General features: G+C 36.7%; 1 protein-coding gene across 2 annotated transcripts in view; it reads left to right on the top strand.

Moving 5' to 3' along the window:
* Positions 1 to 14979, top strand: part of LOC123317891 (disks large homolog 5) — a 128119-nt gene that overhangs the window by 25896 nt on the left and 87244 nt on the right. For both annotated transcript variants that reach the window (XM_044904503.1, XM_044904505.1), the window contains exon 2: positions 13972 to 14108. In XM_044904503.1, coding sequence (XP_044760438.1) covers positions 13972 to 14108 — 137 coding nt within the window. The remainder of the gene's footprint in view (positions 1 to 13971; positions 14109 to 14979) is intronic.

Here is a 14979-nt window from a genome sequence, read left to right as displayed (position 1 = left end):
ATCTACTCGCTAGAGTAGGATTTCATGTAGGACGCCCAAGTTCTAGACCCGTACGCGAACAAGCGTAGTAAGGTTGAACAACCTTACTACGCCCAGAACAAATATATTGTTTCAGTCATCTGTGTACAATATGATTTGTTTTAAATTCAATCAGATCTCGCATCTCTGTGATATACACTTTGACAAACAGTCCTTATTAATTAATATATTACAGGTTCACTACATATATACAAAAGTTTACATAATTTGTAGAACTTTTTAATTTTTGTGGTGAAGTCACTTCTAATCCCACAGCACTCAGAATACAAAAGGTCATAGCAAAAGGAGTAATCAACCCCACAATATCGCTCAATAAGCCAGACAGATAATTCACCGAAGGAGAACAGGAACGATCTTTCAGTTTTTCCAAAACAACCTTCACAGGTAGTAAACCCATAACTAGAATCGATACAGCAATATAGACCAAGAAGAAGGAAGATTGGGATATTTAAAAGACGATGTTTGGAGTGGTCAATGAACACCTTCAATCTATATAGATCACCAGAAGTGTAAAGAAAAATCCTAGAAGAGATTCGTCTTCATCTTCTGAAGATAACCAGAAGCTGCTTAGAATGAGTCATATACACAGAAAATGGAGAAGGACAAAAGTTCCCTTCACACCAAAATGGGGACCCACAATCTTCAAGAACAATTAATTCAACATCGTTTCTATTGAAGACGATGAAGAAAGTAGTAGATAACAACATAAGAACATAGAATCTGGAGAATACACCAATTCACAAAGGCCAGATGGCCTACAGGACGACCGATCAACAAAAACTGCTCTGTATGACCGTAGTGACTCTATAGCTAGATTCCTGGTCCCTCGGGAACTAAAGGAAATGGAGAGGCAAATACACTTGTTTCTAGCAACAAGGAAAGTTGACGTTTATTCATCCAGTGGAATAAAAAAATTTCAATTCACAAGTGAAATGAGATGACATAAGCATAAGCGGATAAAGCGATACCTTTCATGTCAATTTATAAATCCGATAATTCTCTGGGAAGTGTTATCGTTTGATTTCCAATTGGAGTGGAATAAAATTCACGTGAGTTATAATTTTTTTTCATTCGAAAAAATATTATAATAATGACAATATCAGTTAAAAGAACACCATAAGGGCACTTCAATCGGACCTGCTATTGCTCTAGAGACAGAATCCAATTCTTCACCTAACAGACTTTCGGGATGACCTTGGAGCCTAGGAAGCTAATTCATTTCAGTTGTGCAAATACAACTTGGTTTACTTGTATACACAGTTGCCAGATTTCGGACGCAACATTATGCGTCGTGTGAAAGATGTATATTAACTGTATATCAGTTTTCATCATTTGAAGCGCCCTCGAAGCGGAATTTGCGTGAACTAAAAATATACTTTAGGTTTCATGAGACGCACTTTACTGCGTCTGGAGATATGTTTTTCAACATGGAATAACTCTCTTATCAAAAGATGAATGAAATCTATAATTGTTCCAAAGATAGCTCTCGACGTCCTTCACGATTTGCGACCACCCCTGTCGTTGAATCCCTCGAAATACCAGAGAAAACTTTGAAAAACAATGCTGCGTCCGGTATACGGACGCAGTATTATTCAGGACGCAATATTGTATGGCCCAAAGACAATGTATGGACGCAACATAGTATGCTTCATTGAGCGGAAAACGTGAATTACATTATGGATTCACATATACTGAAGTCATAATTCGCCTGAAGCCACAATGAATGGTCCTTGCATGTTACATGAAGCCATAATGATAGGAGGATATATATATATATATATATATATATATATATATATATATATATATATATATATATATATATATATATATTTATCCAGCATACTATGTTGCGTCCATACATTGTCTTTGGGCCATACACTATTGCGTCCTGAATAATACTGCGTCCGTATACCGGACGCAACATTGTTTTTCGAAGTTTTCTCTGGTATTTCGAGGGATTCAACGACAGGGGTGGTCGCAAATCGTGAAGGACGTCGAGAGCTATCTTTGAAACAACTATAGATTTCATTCATCTTTTGATAAAAGAGTTATTCCATGTTGAAAAACATATCTCCAGACGCAGTAAAGTGCGTCTCATGAAACCTAAAGTATATAACAATCCGACTTATTTTCAACTTAAGACCTCAGGATTCATGTAGACCAGTTTTCAAGGAACATAAGATTTTGACTTTCCCCTGTATTTACATCTTACAGTGTCTTTTATATATACGTTCTAATTTGAATCATTTGAATAAGTGTTCCGACTTCCATGAATATGAGACGAGACATAAGGAAATACTGTGCATACCAAAACATAACACTGCCAAGTATGAATTGTCACCATCATTCACAGGCATCAAACTTTACAATAAATTGCCCAACTCTTATAGAATTATGAACGATAGGCAATTCAAATATCATGTTAAATCATTACTGCTCGATAAATGTTTCTATAGCATACCTGAATTTTTTTTGTATAAATTTTGATTGATTAGTTTATTTTTTCTCTCGATCTATCGAGTTATTTCTTCTTGTACGTGTCCTATACATTTTTTTCAAATGTCTGAAAGGATTGAAATATATTATTATTATTATTATTATTATTATTAGTTCACGCAAATTCCGCTTCGGGGGCGCTTCAAATGATGAAAACTGATATACAGTCAATATACGTCTTTCACACGACGCATAATGTTGCGTCCTAAATCTGGCAACTGTGTATACAAGTAAACCAAGTTGTATTTGCACAACTGAAATGATTTAGCTTCCTAGGCTCCAAGGTCATCTCGAAAGTCTGTTAGGTGAAGAATTGGATTCTGTCTCTAGAGCAATAGCAGCTCCGATTGAAGTGACCTTATGGTGTTCTTTTAACTGATATTGTCATTATTATTTTTTCGAATGAAAAAAAAATATAACTCGCCTGAATTTTATTTCACTTCAATTAGAAATCAAACGATAACACTTTCCAGAGAATTATCGGATTTATAAATTGACATGAAAGGTATCGCTTTATCCGCTTATGCTTATGTCATCTCATTTCACTTGCGAATTAAAAATTTTTTCTGTAACAGTATGCATCTGAATTTATCCTCATTAAAAATTTTTCATTCCACTGGATGAATAAACGTCAACTTCCCTTGTTGCTAGAGGCAAGTGTATTTGCCTCTTCATTTCCTTTAGTTCCCGAGGGATCAGGAACCTAGCTATAGAGTCATACGGTCATACAGAGCAGTTTTTGTTGATCGGTCGTCCTGTAGGCCATCTGGCATTTGTGAATGGGTGTATTCTCCAGATTCTATGTTCTTATGTTGTTATCTACTACTTTCTTCATCGTCTTCAATAGAAATTAATTGTTCTTGAAGATTGTGGGTCCCCATTTTGGTGTGAAGGAAACTTTTGTCCTTCTCCATTTTCTGTGTATATGACACATTCTAAGCAGCTTCTGGTTATCTGGGAAGATGAAGACGAATCTCTTCTAGCATTTTTCTTTACACTTCTGGTGATCTATATAGATTGAAGGTGTTCATTGCCCACTCCAAACATCGTTTTTTAAATATCCCAATCTTCCTTACGAGGATACTTGGTCTATATTGCTGTATCGATTCTAGTTATGGGTTTACTACCTGTGAAAGTTGTTTTGGGAAAACTGAAAGATCGTTCCTGTTCTCCTTCGGTGAATTATCCGTCTGGCTTATTGAGCGATATTGCGGGGTTGATTACTCCTTTTGCCATGACCTTTTGTATTCTGAGTGCTGTGGGATTAGAAAAGACATTGCCACAAAAATTAAAAAGGACTGCAAATTATGTAAACTCTTGTATATATGTAGTGTCCTTGTAATATATTAATTAATTAGGACTGTCTGTCAAAGTGTATATCACAGAGATGCGAGATCTGATTGAATTTAGAACAAATCATATTGTACACAGATGACTGAAACAATATATTTGTTCTGGGCGTAGTAAGGTTGAACAAGCGTACGGGTCTAGAACTTGGGCGTCTTACATGAAATCCTACTCTAGCGAGTAGATGTGCCACCTCAAACAAACAACGCCCTTCCTGACATCTAGCTTAACTGCACCGAATTTATTCAACGAAACAGCATGATCTTACTCGAAAAAACTTCTCTGAACAGCCTCCATTAGTCCGAGAGCTGGCAACGAAATTCGGCAAAAGTTTTGTACTGGCGCATAATTTAATATGATTTAGTATTGAGGGTGTACATAAGTCAGCACCCACTCTCAAGGTCAGGTAGTGGAACACCTAGCGGCGACGCATTTTAATGTAGGTATATGAAATTACAACACACTCTACAAGTATTTTGTAATGATTGAAAATTATCACTAGTTCATAGAAGAGAAAATTTGAAAAAGTGGTCAGATCTCATTTTAGTGAAACGCGGTGTGTCAGTACACCACATAAGTTGCTGCCTTGAAGATGTTGTTTCAAAAGAATTGTATTGGCTGAAACTGCATTTACTGCTCAAATATCATATATTATTTGTGAATAAAATATTCAGACCACATATCAATAGAAGAGAGGCAGTCAGCAGTCACCCCAAAGTACGGATATTGTAATTTTATATAAATCAAAGAACGTCGCCGTCAGATGTTTCACTACCTGATCTTTTAGCGGGTGCTGATTCATATACACCATCAAAACTAACTCATATTCAATTATGATCCATTACAATTTTCGTCGCCAGCTCTCGGAATATATGTCATTGTGATGTGTATGGCAATCGTATATTGGGTTCCAAGCAATGCATCCAAACTCCAGTTTGCTTGTCACAAATGTATTGAACAGCAAAATCATGGTATCCGGATCAGAAAATATCTGCCATTACGCACGATGAATTCATACATTCTTGGCCTCGTACCAAGTAAATGATTGACGTGAGGAACAAATGTAAAACTTTGATCAAAACAACGCCAAGATCTTTTATCTCCGTCTTTTTGCTCAGGACGCTGCTATCAAGACTATAACTATATAATAAATAGTTCTTTTTCCTGGTGTACGTGGCGACATTGCACTCAAAAATGCTCAATGGTAGTTGATTTCTGCCACACCAAATCAAGAATGAGTCCACAAAGCACGCTGCAGAAAACGCAGTCTTCAATAGAGCCTATATCACCAAAGATTTTAGAATCGTCAGCATGAGCCCATGCACGAATAGGATTAATTAGATGCATTCTCACTTGTTCAAACTTCCAGGAGTGGATAACTGGAGTGGAAGGCCTCTAAATATCCCTGATCGACTTTTTGTTCCAGATCGTAATGCGAGAGGTTTGGCCAATTAGTTTCGAACTGTTGTAAGTTTTGCTTCAGATGGATCTTAATGGTGGATCAGTTCCTCTTCTGTTATTTTATATTCGATTATCCTATGGTCAGAGATTGATGGTTTGGTCACCATTTCCCAAGCTTTAACACTTCTTCTGGAAGCTGCGTTGACCATTGTCATGTCCAGAACCCCTTTTCTTGCCCTAGTGACAGAACCAGGTGTTGTCCCCACGTTCTTGAGATAGTTCTTCATTCTGCCAGAGTTCTGCAGGCCAGAATAATCTCCAATTCAGTAACGTTATCAGTTCTCAGATCTAAAAATTCATCAACCAGATTTACCATTCAAACTTTATGCCCTGGGTATGAAGCCCCCTGTTCGAACATTGATCCTTTGTATTTTTCACTTTTCTGTTCTTCGTTCACCACCACATTATTTTTGGCAGCGAAGGGAATACAACACAATCTTTTTCTGGCAGAACATAATCGAGCTTTATTACGTGTATATACACGCTTTTTCAACAACTTGGCATATGCCAAGTTGTTGAAAAAGCCTAATTGCAATATATGCGAGCTTTATCATTCTCAAAAACTGCTTTGGTCTTTGGAGGTACAAATGAGAGTTTTGGTTATTTGTCTATGCCATAAACTTCTCTCAGATGGAAGTAAGGATTTCGCATTGTGTCTCTCTATATACATTGACAAAGTATGAATTCTGCAAGCGGACAAGATGTGCATAAGAGTTTTCGTCGATCACGGCTAGCCCTGCAAGATGTTGAGGTGACCACTTGCATTATATTCTTCTTATACTACCTGATATTCTAGTATCTATAGTATCACTCCATCTTGATGAACGAATCCTCCCGTTTCCGACATCAGCTCAGCCGACTCCAGAAAAGCAGAAGAGGATTTTTATAGCAAGTCATGGTCTTTCAATCTCTTGAAATATATAAAGTATATGTTTACTCATATGATATTCGAATGAAAACTTAAGTTTTGCTTGTCTTATCTGGCTTTCTAATATCTTTTGTTCTGCTGGCGTGATAGATTTTCCTACTAGCTTAAGATCCATTCATATGTCGGATATTAGTTTCTCCAAAGCACTCCATCTCTTTGACTTCGATTTTATAATGAGCTACTATTCCCTTGAGTGGGTCTTGACCTCTCAATAATGTTATTTCATTTGCAACTTTTGTGTATAATGTTGGTATTGCAAACTTTGAAACCCCTGTCTTCCTGCATTCGAGGAAAGTATATCCTTTGTATCGAAGAGTTACAGTTACAGTTTGTTCGGCGCATCTGTCGAATCCCCCAGACCTGCTTCCGCGACCAAAGCGGTTTATTGTGGCACACAAACAAGCTCAAAGAGCTAAACTTCTACCTCCAGTGCCATCTTCCAAAGGGAAGAGGTGATAACAGAGGAGGAGTAGTTCATGAGTTCCCCTAGAACCAGCCTGAGCGAACCTTGTCTGCAGCTGGGCAGTCACTGAGGATATGCTCAATGGTTTCGTCCCCCTATAAGCAAAGGGAGTCCTTGTATATCGAAGAGCTAGGATGCAGGCTACGATTCATATTCAAACTCTCCTATCGAATTCGAGAATTTTATTCGCCGTCCATTTAACTACCCTGAGAGAGTAGTTGACTCTCCAGACTGCCAAATTGTTCGTAGGATAAACGTAGGATAAACTAACAACTGTGCAGTTAATGCATTCCTAATTTAAGTTATCTCCAGAGCACCACTCTCTCACATTTATTTGTTATTAAAAAAAAAACGAAAATGAAATATATAATGTTTTTAAAACTATTGCATAATCACTAAAGCTCTTCTTGACAAAAAGACACTTAAATAGTGTTCGAAACATTCTGAAATACGATTCCCCAAGTGAGCAGTCCACAAACTAAGGATGATAGCCATCATAAATATAGAGGTGTTTTGAAAGATGAGAGTTGTAATAACTGGAGCCAATGTTATAATACCATCACGTCATCGAGTTCGAATAATCCTACTGTACCAGATTCTAAAACATATGTGGCAACTACGCTGGACGCAACAACATGCTAATGGTGAAAGATTGAATAAAATTCGGACGCAGCATTGTGCTACATATGAAAACAAAATATACGCCGGACGCACTAATGGTAGGACCATGAAAGGACGCAATAATGTGCGTATATCAACTTCTTTATTAATAAAGATATTTGAGATCTGAAACGACCAAACTACGTAATTTTTTGCGTAGATTAATATACTTCGATCAGATTCCACCTAGGTAGCGTATTTCTGGGAGACGCAATAAGGTTGCTTTTTGAAAGGACGCAATAAAGTATGCCAGATGTAAATATATATATATATATATATATATATATATATATATATATATATATCCTCCTATCATTATGGCTTCATGTAACATGCAAGGACCATTCATTGTGGCTTCAGGCGAATTATGACTTCAGTATATGTGAATCCATAATGTAATTCACGTTTTCCGCTCAATGAAGCTACCGATTTGACTCTGGTTTACGTGATTCGAAGACATGCTCTTCAAGAATGTTCCTTATATACTTATCAGCATTCATAGCTCCATTATCAACGACCACTAGGTCTGTACGAGCAGTCAAAGATATTCCACCCCATACCATAATCGATCCTCCCCCGAAACCAGTAGTACCTATTCAGGAAATTGCACTGAGCATATCTTTCATGTGGACGTCTGTATACAAGGGAACGTCGATCACAATGGTGGAGGCAGAATCTAGACACATCTGCGAAGAGAACTCTTTCCCAATCGACCTCTTCCAAATGGATATGCTCTCTCGCAAAATCCAAACGCGCCCTTCGATGGGCTGGGGTAATTGCATTTCAGGCAATGAAAACCGGGATGTTGTGGGGGGCGTCTACACAATGTAGAGGCCCTGATGCTTTCCGCCTGTGTTTCTGAATCGGTGCCATGAGTCTATTTCATTGCCGTTGACTATTATCTTCAATCATTCGCTCAGAAGTGGTTTTTTTCCTACTCGTTGGAAGCTCTCAAAGATTATTCCGATTCCCAAGGGTGGTCAAAAAAATTTTGTTCAGAATTACCGACCTACAGTCCCTGGCCATATTATTAGACGCATTGATTCGATGCAAAATCTCAATATTGAATTATGAAATTGAATGTATATGTTACATATACTTCATCTGTAAATGGTTTTCACATATAATATATCATATTAAATAAAAAATATTGATTTATTGATGATTAAACATGAAATTCTAATATTTTGCTGAGCCACCCTGTGTAGCTATGAGAGCTTCATACTATCAATGCAGAATTGTTTGGTTTGCTACATTCGAGGATAATGATTTCATATGTGGATTATCGAAATAACGTCCGAACCTGCAGAATGCAAGACATCCACTGGAAGACATAGTACTGATTCATACTTAAGTACTAATACTACAACATCAAAAATAAATGCCAAATAGAACAATTTAATGAGAGTCGTAGATAAAACTGACATTCTGTGGAAATGAAATTCAAATATTCTGCTTTTTCCTCGGGCAATACCAGTAAATATAAAAAAAATCCTCAGTGCGTCTAATAAACTGGCCAGGGACTGTATATCTATTTTGTCGACAATTCCTAAGATGTTTGAGTCGTTGGTATATAAATTCATCGCTTATCATGTTAAAAACTTGATTATAGAGAATCAACATGGCTTCATCAAAGGTCGTAGTCTGGAAACCATTCTTGTGAGCTTTCTTGATCACCTTCATGAGGGGATTGAATGCCAAAGTCAAATCGACGTAGTATATACTGATTTCAAGAAGGCGTTTGACAAGGTTAATCATTCAGTATTGTTGCGTCTCTTGGCCGAGGTAGGTGTATGCGGCAGCTTGTTCAGATGGACGAAATCCTACATCTAATATATAAAATTCTCGTGTCACAGTTTTCGTTGCCATACTCCTCCGAAACGGCTAGACCGATTTTGATGAAATTTTTTGTGCTTATCCGGTATCTATGAGAATCGGCCAACATCTATTTTTCATCCCCCTAAATGTTAGGGGTAGTCCACCCCTAAATTTTTTTTTTATTTTTTAGACAAAATTTTTAATTTCTATTTTTTTTTATGATACATACATAATACAACATACAAAAGGAAATTATTTATATGGCAAAACAACGTTTGCCGGGTCAGCTAGTATTAAATAGATCTCAATTTGTGTGTATAAATGGTCAAAAATCTAGGCAGTTTGTTAGTACATCGGGTGTGCCGCAAGGTTCTCACCTTGGACCCCTCTTTTTCATTGTTTATGTGAACAATATATCATCCTGTTTCGTTACGCTCAATTTTTACTATATGCAGATGATTTGAAGATATATCTGAGAATAAATAGTTTTGAGGACTGTATTCGGTTTCAGGAGGATCTGGATAGACCATGTGACTTCTACAGAAAAAATTTTCTATATTTAAATCTAAAGAAATGTTTTAAAATAACTTTCACAAGGAATAGAAATATCATTGATTTCTTTTATTCGATTGACCAAATTCAGCTGCAGCAAGTTAGAAGTATCCGAGATTTGGGGGTAACGCTAGATAGTAAATTAAATTTCATTGAGCACATAGAAAACATCATCTCATCATCAAATAAAATGCTGGGATTTGTCCTCAGTACAAAAATTATTCACCAAGATTATTTTGGGAAAACTGCAACCGTACCTGAACATCAATGAAGAACAGCAGGCATTCCGTAAAAATCGGTCAACAACGAATGCTATATTTATAATTCGTCAGATAGTCGAGAAAGCTATCGAATTCAATACGCCGGCGTTTATGTGCTTCGTGGATCCAAAAAAGGCATTCGATCGCGTTAGGCTGAAAGACGTGATAGCAATTCTGCAGTTGAATAACACACCAAAACAATTAACGAAGCTGATCAAAGATCTACCTATACACGAACACGAAAACAAGAGTTCAAACAACATCAGGTGTAACGAGGGAAATTAAAACACCAAATGGTATCCGCCAAGGAGACTCCCTAAGTCCTATGATTTTCAATCTAATAATGAACAAGTTGATTGACAGAGTTAAAAACATGAAGGGTTATACTATGAGTGGCAAAGATATTATCATTTTATGCTACGCGGACGATGCGGTCTTGATCGCAGATTCAGAGGACAATCTACAAGGACTCCTTCACGCCTTTTCGGAAGCGGCGACGACCTTGAATATGTTGATATCAACGGAAAAAACAAAATCATTGGTGATATCGAAAAATCCCATAAGGTGTAAATTGATGGTGGACGATAAGATCATAGAGCAAGTAATGAATATCAAGTACTTGGGTGTAGAAGTAACGAGCGATGGAAATAATTATAAAGAAGTCAGGCAACAGGTTATGAAGGGGGCACGCATATCTGGATATCTGAGAGACGTTACATGGAGGAATAAACACCTCAGGACAGAGAGCAAAGTAAAGATCTACAAAACGATGGTAAGGCCCGTATTGACTTACGCTGCGGAGACACGAGCTGACACGAATAGGACTAAACAACTATTACGTACGGCCGAAATGAGTACACTGAGGAATATAGTTGGAAAAAACAGAAGAGATCGCATAAGGAACTCGGCGATAAGGGAAAAATGCGGAGTGGTGGACATCGGGAAATTCGTCAGAAAGAGACGCAGAGAATGGAATGATCATGTCGGTAGAGCGGGCTATGAAAGACTTATAAAGATAGCACGAGATCGAAAACCCATTGGAAGGAGAGACATATGAAGACCGAGGAAAAGATGGCTGGAGAGCTGGGTATCCACTTCGGTAGAGACACCGTGAAGAAGAACAGGTTACGACCTAAATAAAAGAGGAAGAAGAAGAAGAAGATTTGTCCTTCGACATGGTAGATCGTTTAGGAGAAATAGATCACTACTAACGTTGTTTCATGCCTTTGTGGTGAGTAAGCTCAATTTCGTATCTCCAATCTGGAACCCTCATTACAAATACTATATAAAAAGGTTAGAAAGCGTGCTGCATAAATTTTTGAAACACCTTGCTTTCCGTAATTACTTTCAAATTGATAACCATAATTATGTAGAAGCTCAACAAAGGTTTAATTTGATCAGCTTGGAAGATCGTAGAAAATTAAATGATTTATGTTTGTTGTACAAAATTTCGAATGGTGTCCTCTCGGTCCCTAGCCTTCTGCAGCTGGTGTCATTTAGGGTCCCTGAGAAAAAGTTAAGATCTGTTTTCTTTTCGTGTTACTGGGTTGAGTACTATATATGTAGAATGAGTTAGGTTTATATATTACTGGGACTGTATGATGATCGAATTTTTTTGAATTGTGAATACTGTATTGGGTTGAAATAGCTGTTTGTATTCTTCTTTTGAATAAATAAATAAATAAATAAAGAGCTGGGCCTCTAGCCGCGACACGAGGCCTTAAATCATATTCTCTGAGGCGATTTCTTATTGTCTGAGTGCTAATTTGAACCTCGTGAGTTTGTTCAAGCTGAATATGCAGGAGGCGAGCGGTTGCAAACCGTTGTCTCAACGAAGAAACTGTCAAGTAACGTTCTTGAATGGCAATTGTTACCAGTGGTCTACCCTGTCCTGGTCTTCAGACATTCATAGCTATCTCCCTGAATCGCTGCAACATTCTGGACACACTTGTATGGGAAACTCCAAACCTTTCTGCAATTCTTGTTTATGTCCACCCTTCTTCTCACAAAACTACCGCTTGGGCACATTCCTCTTGGGTCAAATTGCGTGTTTCGCGTTGCATAGCGATCGAGTGTAGAAAATCAAACAAAGAAAAACTATTGATCACTAGAATTGATCGAGAACAACTGATTTTAGAATGGAGCCAATACATTCAAAATCCGATAATATCATCTTTTTTTATTCCTGCTGGGAAAAAACATCTGTATTGAAGAAAACCGTTGAAAGTAGATAACACTGCCATGCATAATTCTGATAAAAATAATCATCATGGAGAACACCTTCAGTTGTAGAATAAATTTGAGATTTCCATAATGTGCGTAAATTTTTTTGCGCAGTGTATTAATATGCTTTAATACTTGTACTTATAACTTACTGCCTATAAAATATACAATATACAAAGGATGACGGAAATAAGTCTGCTTCAAGTTGAATATTACGTATAGGATATTAGCAGATCGAAGGTTTTGTCCCCCTGGCCTGATTTTATTGATATCCACGTACTTGAGTACATCAGTTAAATGCAAAGAGGGTTAAAGTATAAGTATACTTATGTATATGATAAATTGTCATTCTACAGGGCGTTATCTACAGATAAAATAATTTTTTTCCAATTCAAAAATAACAAAAAAATTGAAGTTCGCCTAACGATTCGAAATGATAAAATATTTTGAGCTCGTCAGTGGATTCTACGTAAAAAAGTGCCAGTAGAAAGTTCAAGTTTCGATCTGTACCTTCAAAAACAAAAATTTATGGGAACTTCTCGAAATCGTTGAAATCTTATTTTTTGCTAATGACTCAAAAAGTAAGGATCGTATGAGAATTCGGTTTTTACCATTCTTTGTTTCTCTGACAAAGAGCTCGGAAATGTGCCATTGGTTATGCCGTAGCTATTCTAGTTTCCGAGATCCCCTCACTGGTCACCCTGTACCTACGTCAAAATAATCTTCGCAACAATGCAAAATCTGTCAATGTCTTCAAGAACAGATACGACAGATGAAAGGCTCTACAATCGCGTCGATAGCCTTCAGCGACTTCTCTGTGTCGAGCAAATCCAAGTGACAACTCTGAGAATAAAAATTTTGTTATGTTGGTCGTTGCTCATATTGAATGTTTTCTTTTGCTTCATGTGAATAAATCTATATATTAATAAAAGAGGATCTATGGTTTACTTCAAAATGCTTTATTGTTCAAACGATCGCACCAAATTGGACAATTCTTTTTTGTTGTGTTTATTATTGTTAGGGCAAGGTTTATATAACAAAATATTCCGAAAAACAATTGTACAGAACAGAAAAAAAGGCATTCCTTTTTCTTACGACCAATCGAGCAATCACGATGAGTTAGTTATTATTATCTACCCTAGAAATAATTTAAATGGCAAAACTAGGTTTGCCGGGTCAGCTAGTAAATGAATAAAAATAACTAAATAAATATATGCTGCTCTTAGCTTCAAGCGGATCCAACCTCTTCATAGATTTTATCCATTTTCGTCGCATTTTGACATCCAAATGGACCAAAAAAGGACATTCGGTGCATTAATCGTTGTATTTTTATATTTCTCGTATTCGGATTAGACATTTTCAATGTCATCTCCTTATGATTCGTACGAGAGCGCGCTACGTACTGCACTAGTGTGGCAATATGACGTCACACGAAGCGATCGCAGGAGTGGTGAACTGGAGCCGTGCATCCATGTTTACAATTCAATATCTCTGGTATTAATTGATGTATCGAAATAATTTTTTCACACAATATTTTTATTCTTTATAGAGAATAGGAATATCTAAAGATCAAAATTAGTGAGCATTCTCCATTGCTGCTTCAACAAATCTTTTCTTTATACATGTTGATTATCATTCAGATACCAATTTCAAACGTACCTACATATATAGAAAATTTTCATTATTGAAAAAAAAAATATATAAGTTATGTTCTCAATCAGGTACCCCTTCGAGGAATTTCAGCATGAATAAGATTAGCGGCACTGGAAGCAATAGAGATTACGATTCCATGAAACAACAAATGACAGCTATTGACCACAGCCCTAGAAGAAGATGTGAACACTCTCATACTGTTTCTGTGAGTATTTATATTAGAAAGATTGATAGATATTTATTCATCTTTTAATACAGAGATTTATGTATAGGACAAGTCAAAATTTCATTCATTACAATATTTAGACATATATGCCCATTTATTGTGTCATAAAAACACCGTTTCAGTAACAACTCCTTGACTACCATTTTGAATTAATTTTTTTGAAGACATTGTATGTAACGAGGAAGGTGATTGAAAAGTTTGACACCTTGATAAAATGGAGACATTTCTAATTTCGCAGTTTTATGCATAGGGAAATATAATTGGTCCTTATTTCTCGTATTATGAGAATGGAAACTAGAGAGTTTCACAATACTGTCGTCATTTTCTTTTTATTCATAAGACACCTGAAAATGAACAAAGAGGCCAGAGTAAAAATACCATTTTCTTTGAAGATGGGCATGCAAGAGGAACGCGGATGACAGTTGAAAATCAAACGGATTATTCGTTTCTGAATAATAAAAACTTTGTTTTTTTCGGAAGAGTTACCCCATTGCAGGATATTATAAGTCAGTTGGCTATACACCAAGCAATATTAGATGTTAATCATAGATGTTAATGTAAGGGCGCTCCTCACTCTACTCAATGCAAAATAGGAATTATTGAGTTTTTTGTTTTAACGGCATCGATATGCGTATGCCATTTCAAGTGTCTATCAATATGGATACCTAGAAACTTAGTGTGGCTTTTAGCTGTGATAATTGTATCAAGGTAACGAACAACAAATCTGTCATCATAGAAGCTGGACAAACTAAAATGAATGCATTCTGTTTTATCAACGTTCATTCTAATCCGGTTCCTAAGACACCATTCATCGAAACTTTGCACAAGCAATTCACATAAGCTTTGCAAC

This window comes from Coccinella septempunctata, chromosome 7 (genome assembly GCF_907165205.1).
Source record: "Coccinella septempunctata chromosome 7, icCocSept1.1, whole genome shotgun sequence".
NCBI lineage: Eukaryota > Metazoa > Arthropoda > Insecta > Coleoptera > Coccinellidae > Coccinella > Coccinella septempunctata.
This window is presented reverse-complemented; position numbering and strand designations above follow the sequence as displayed.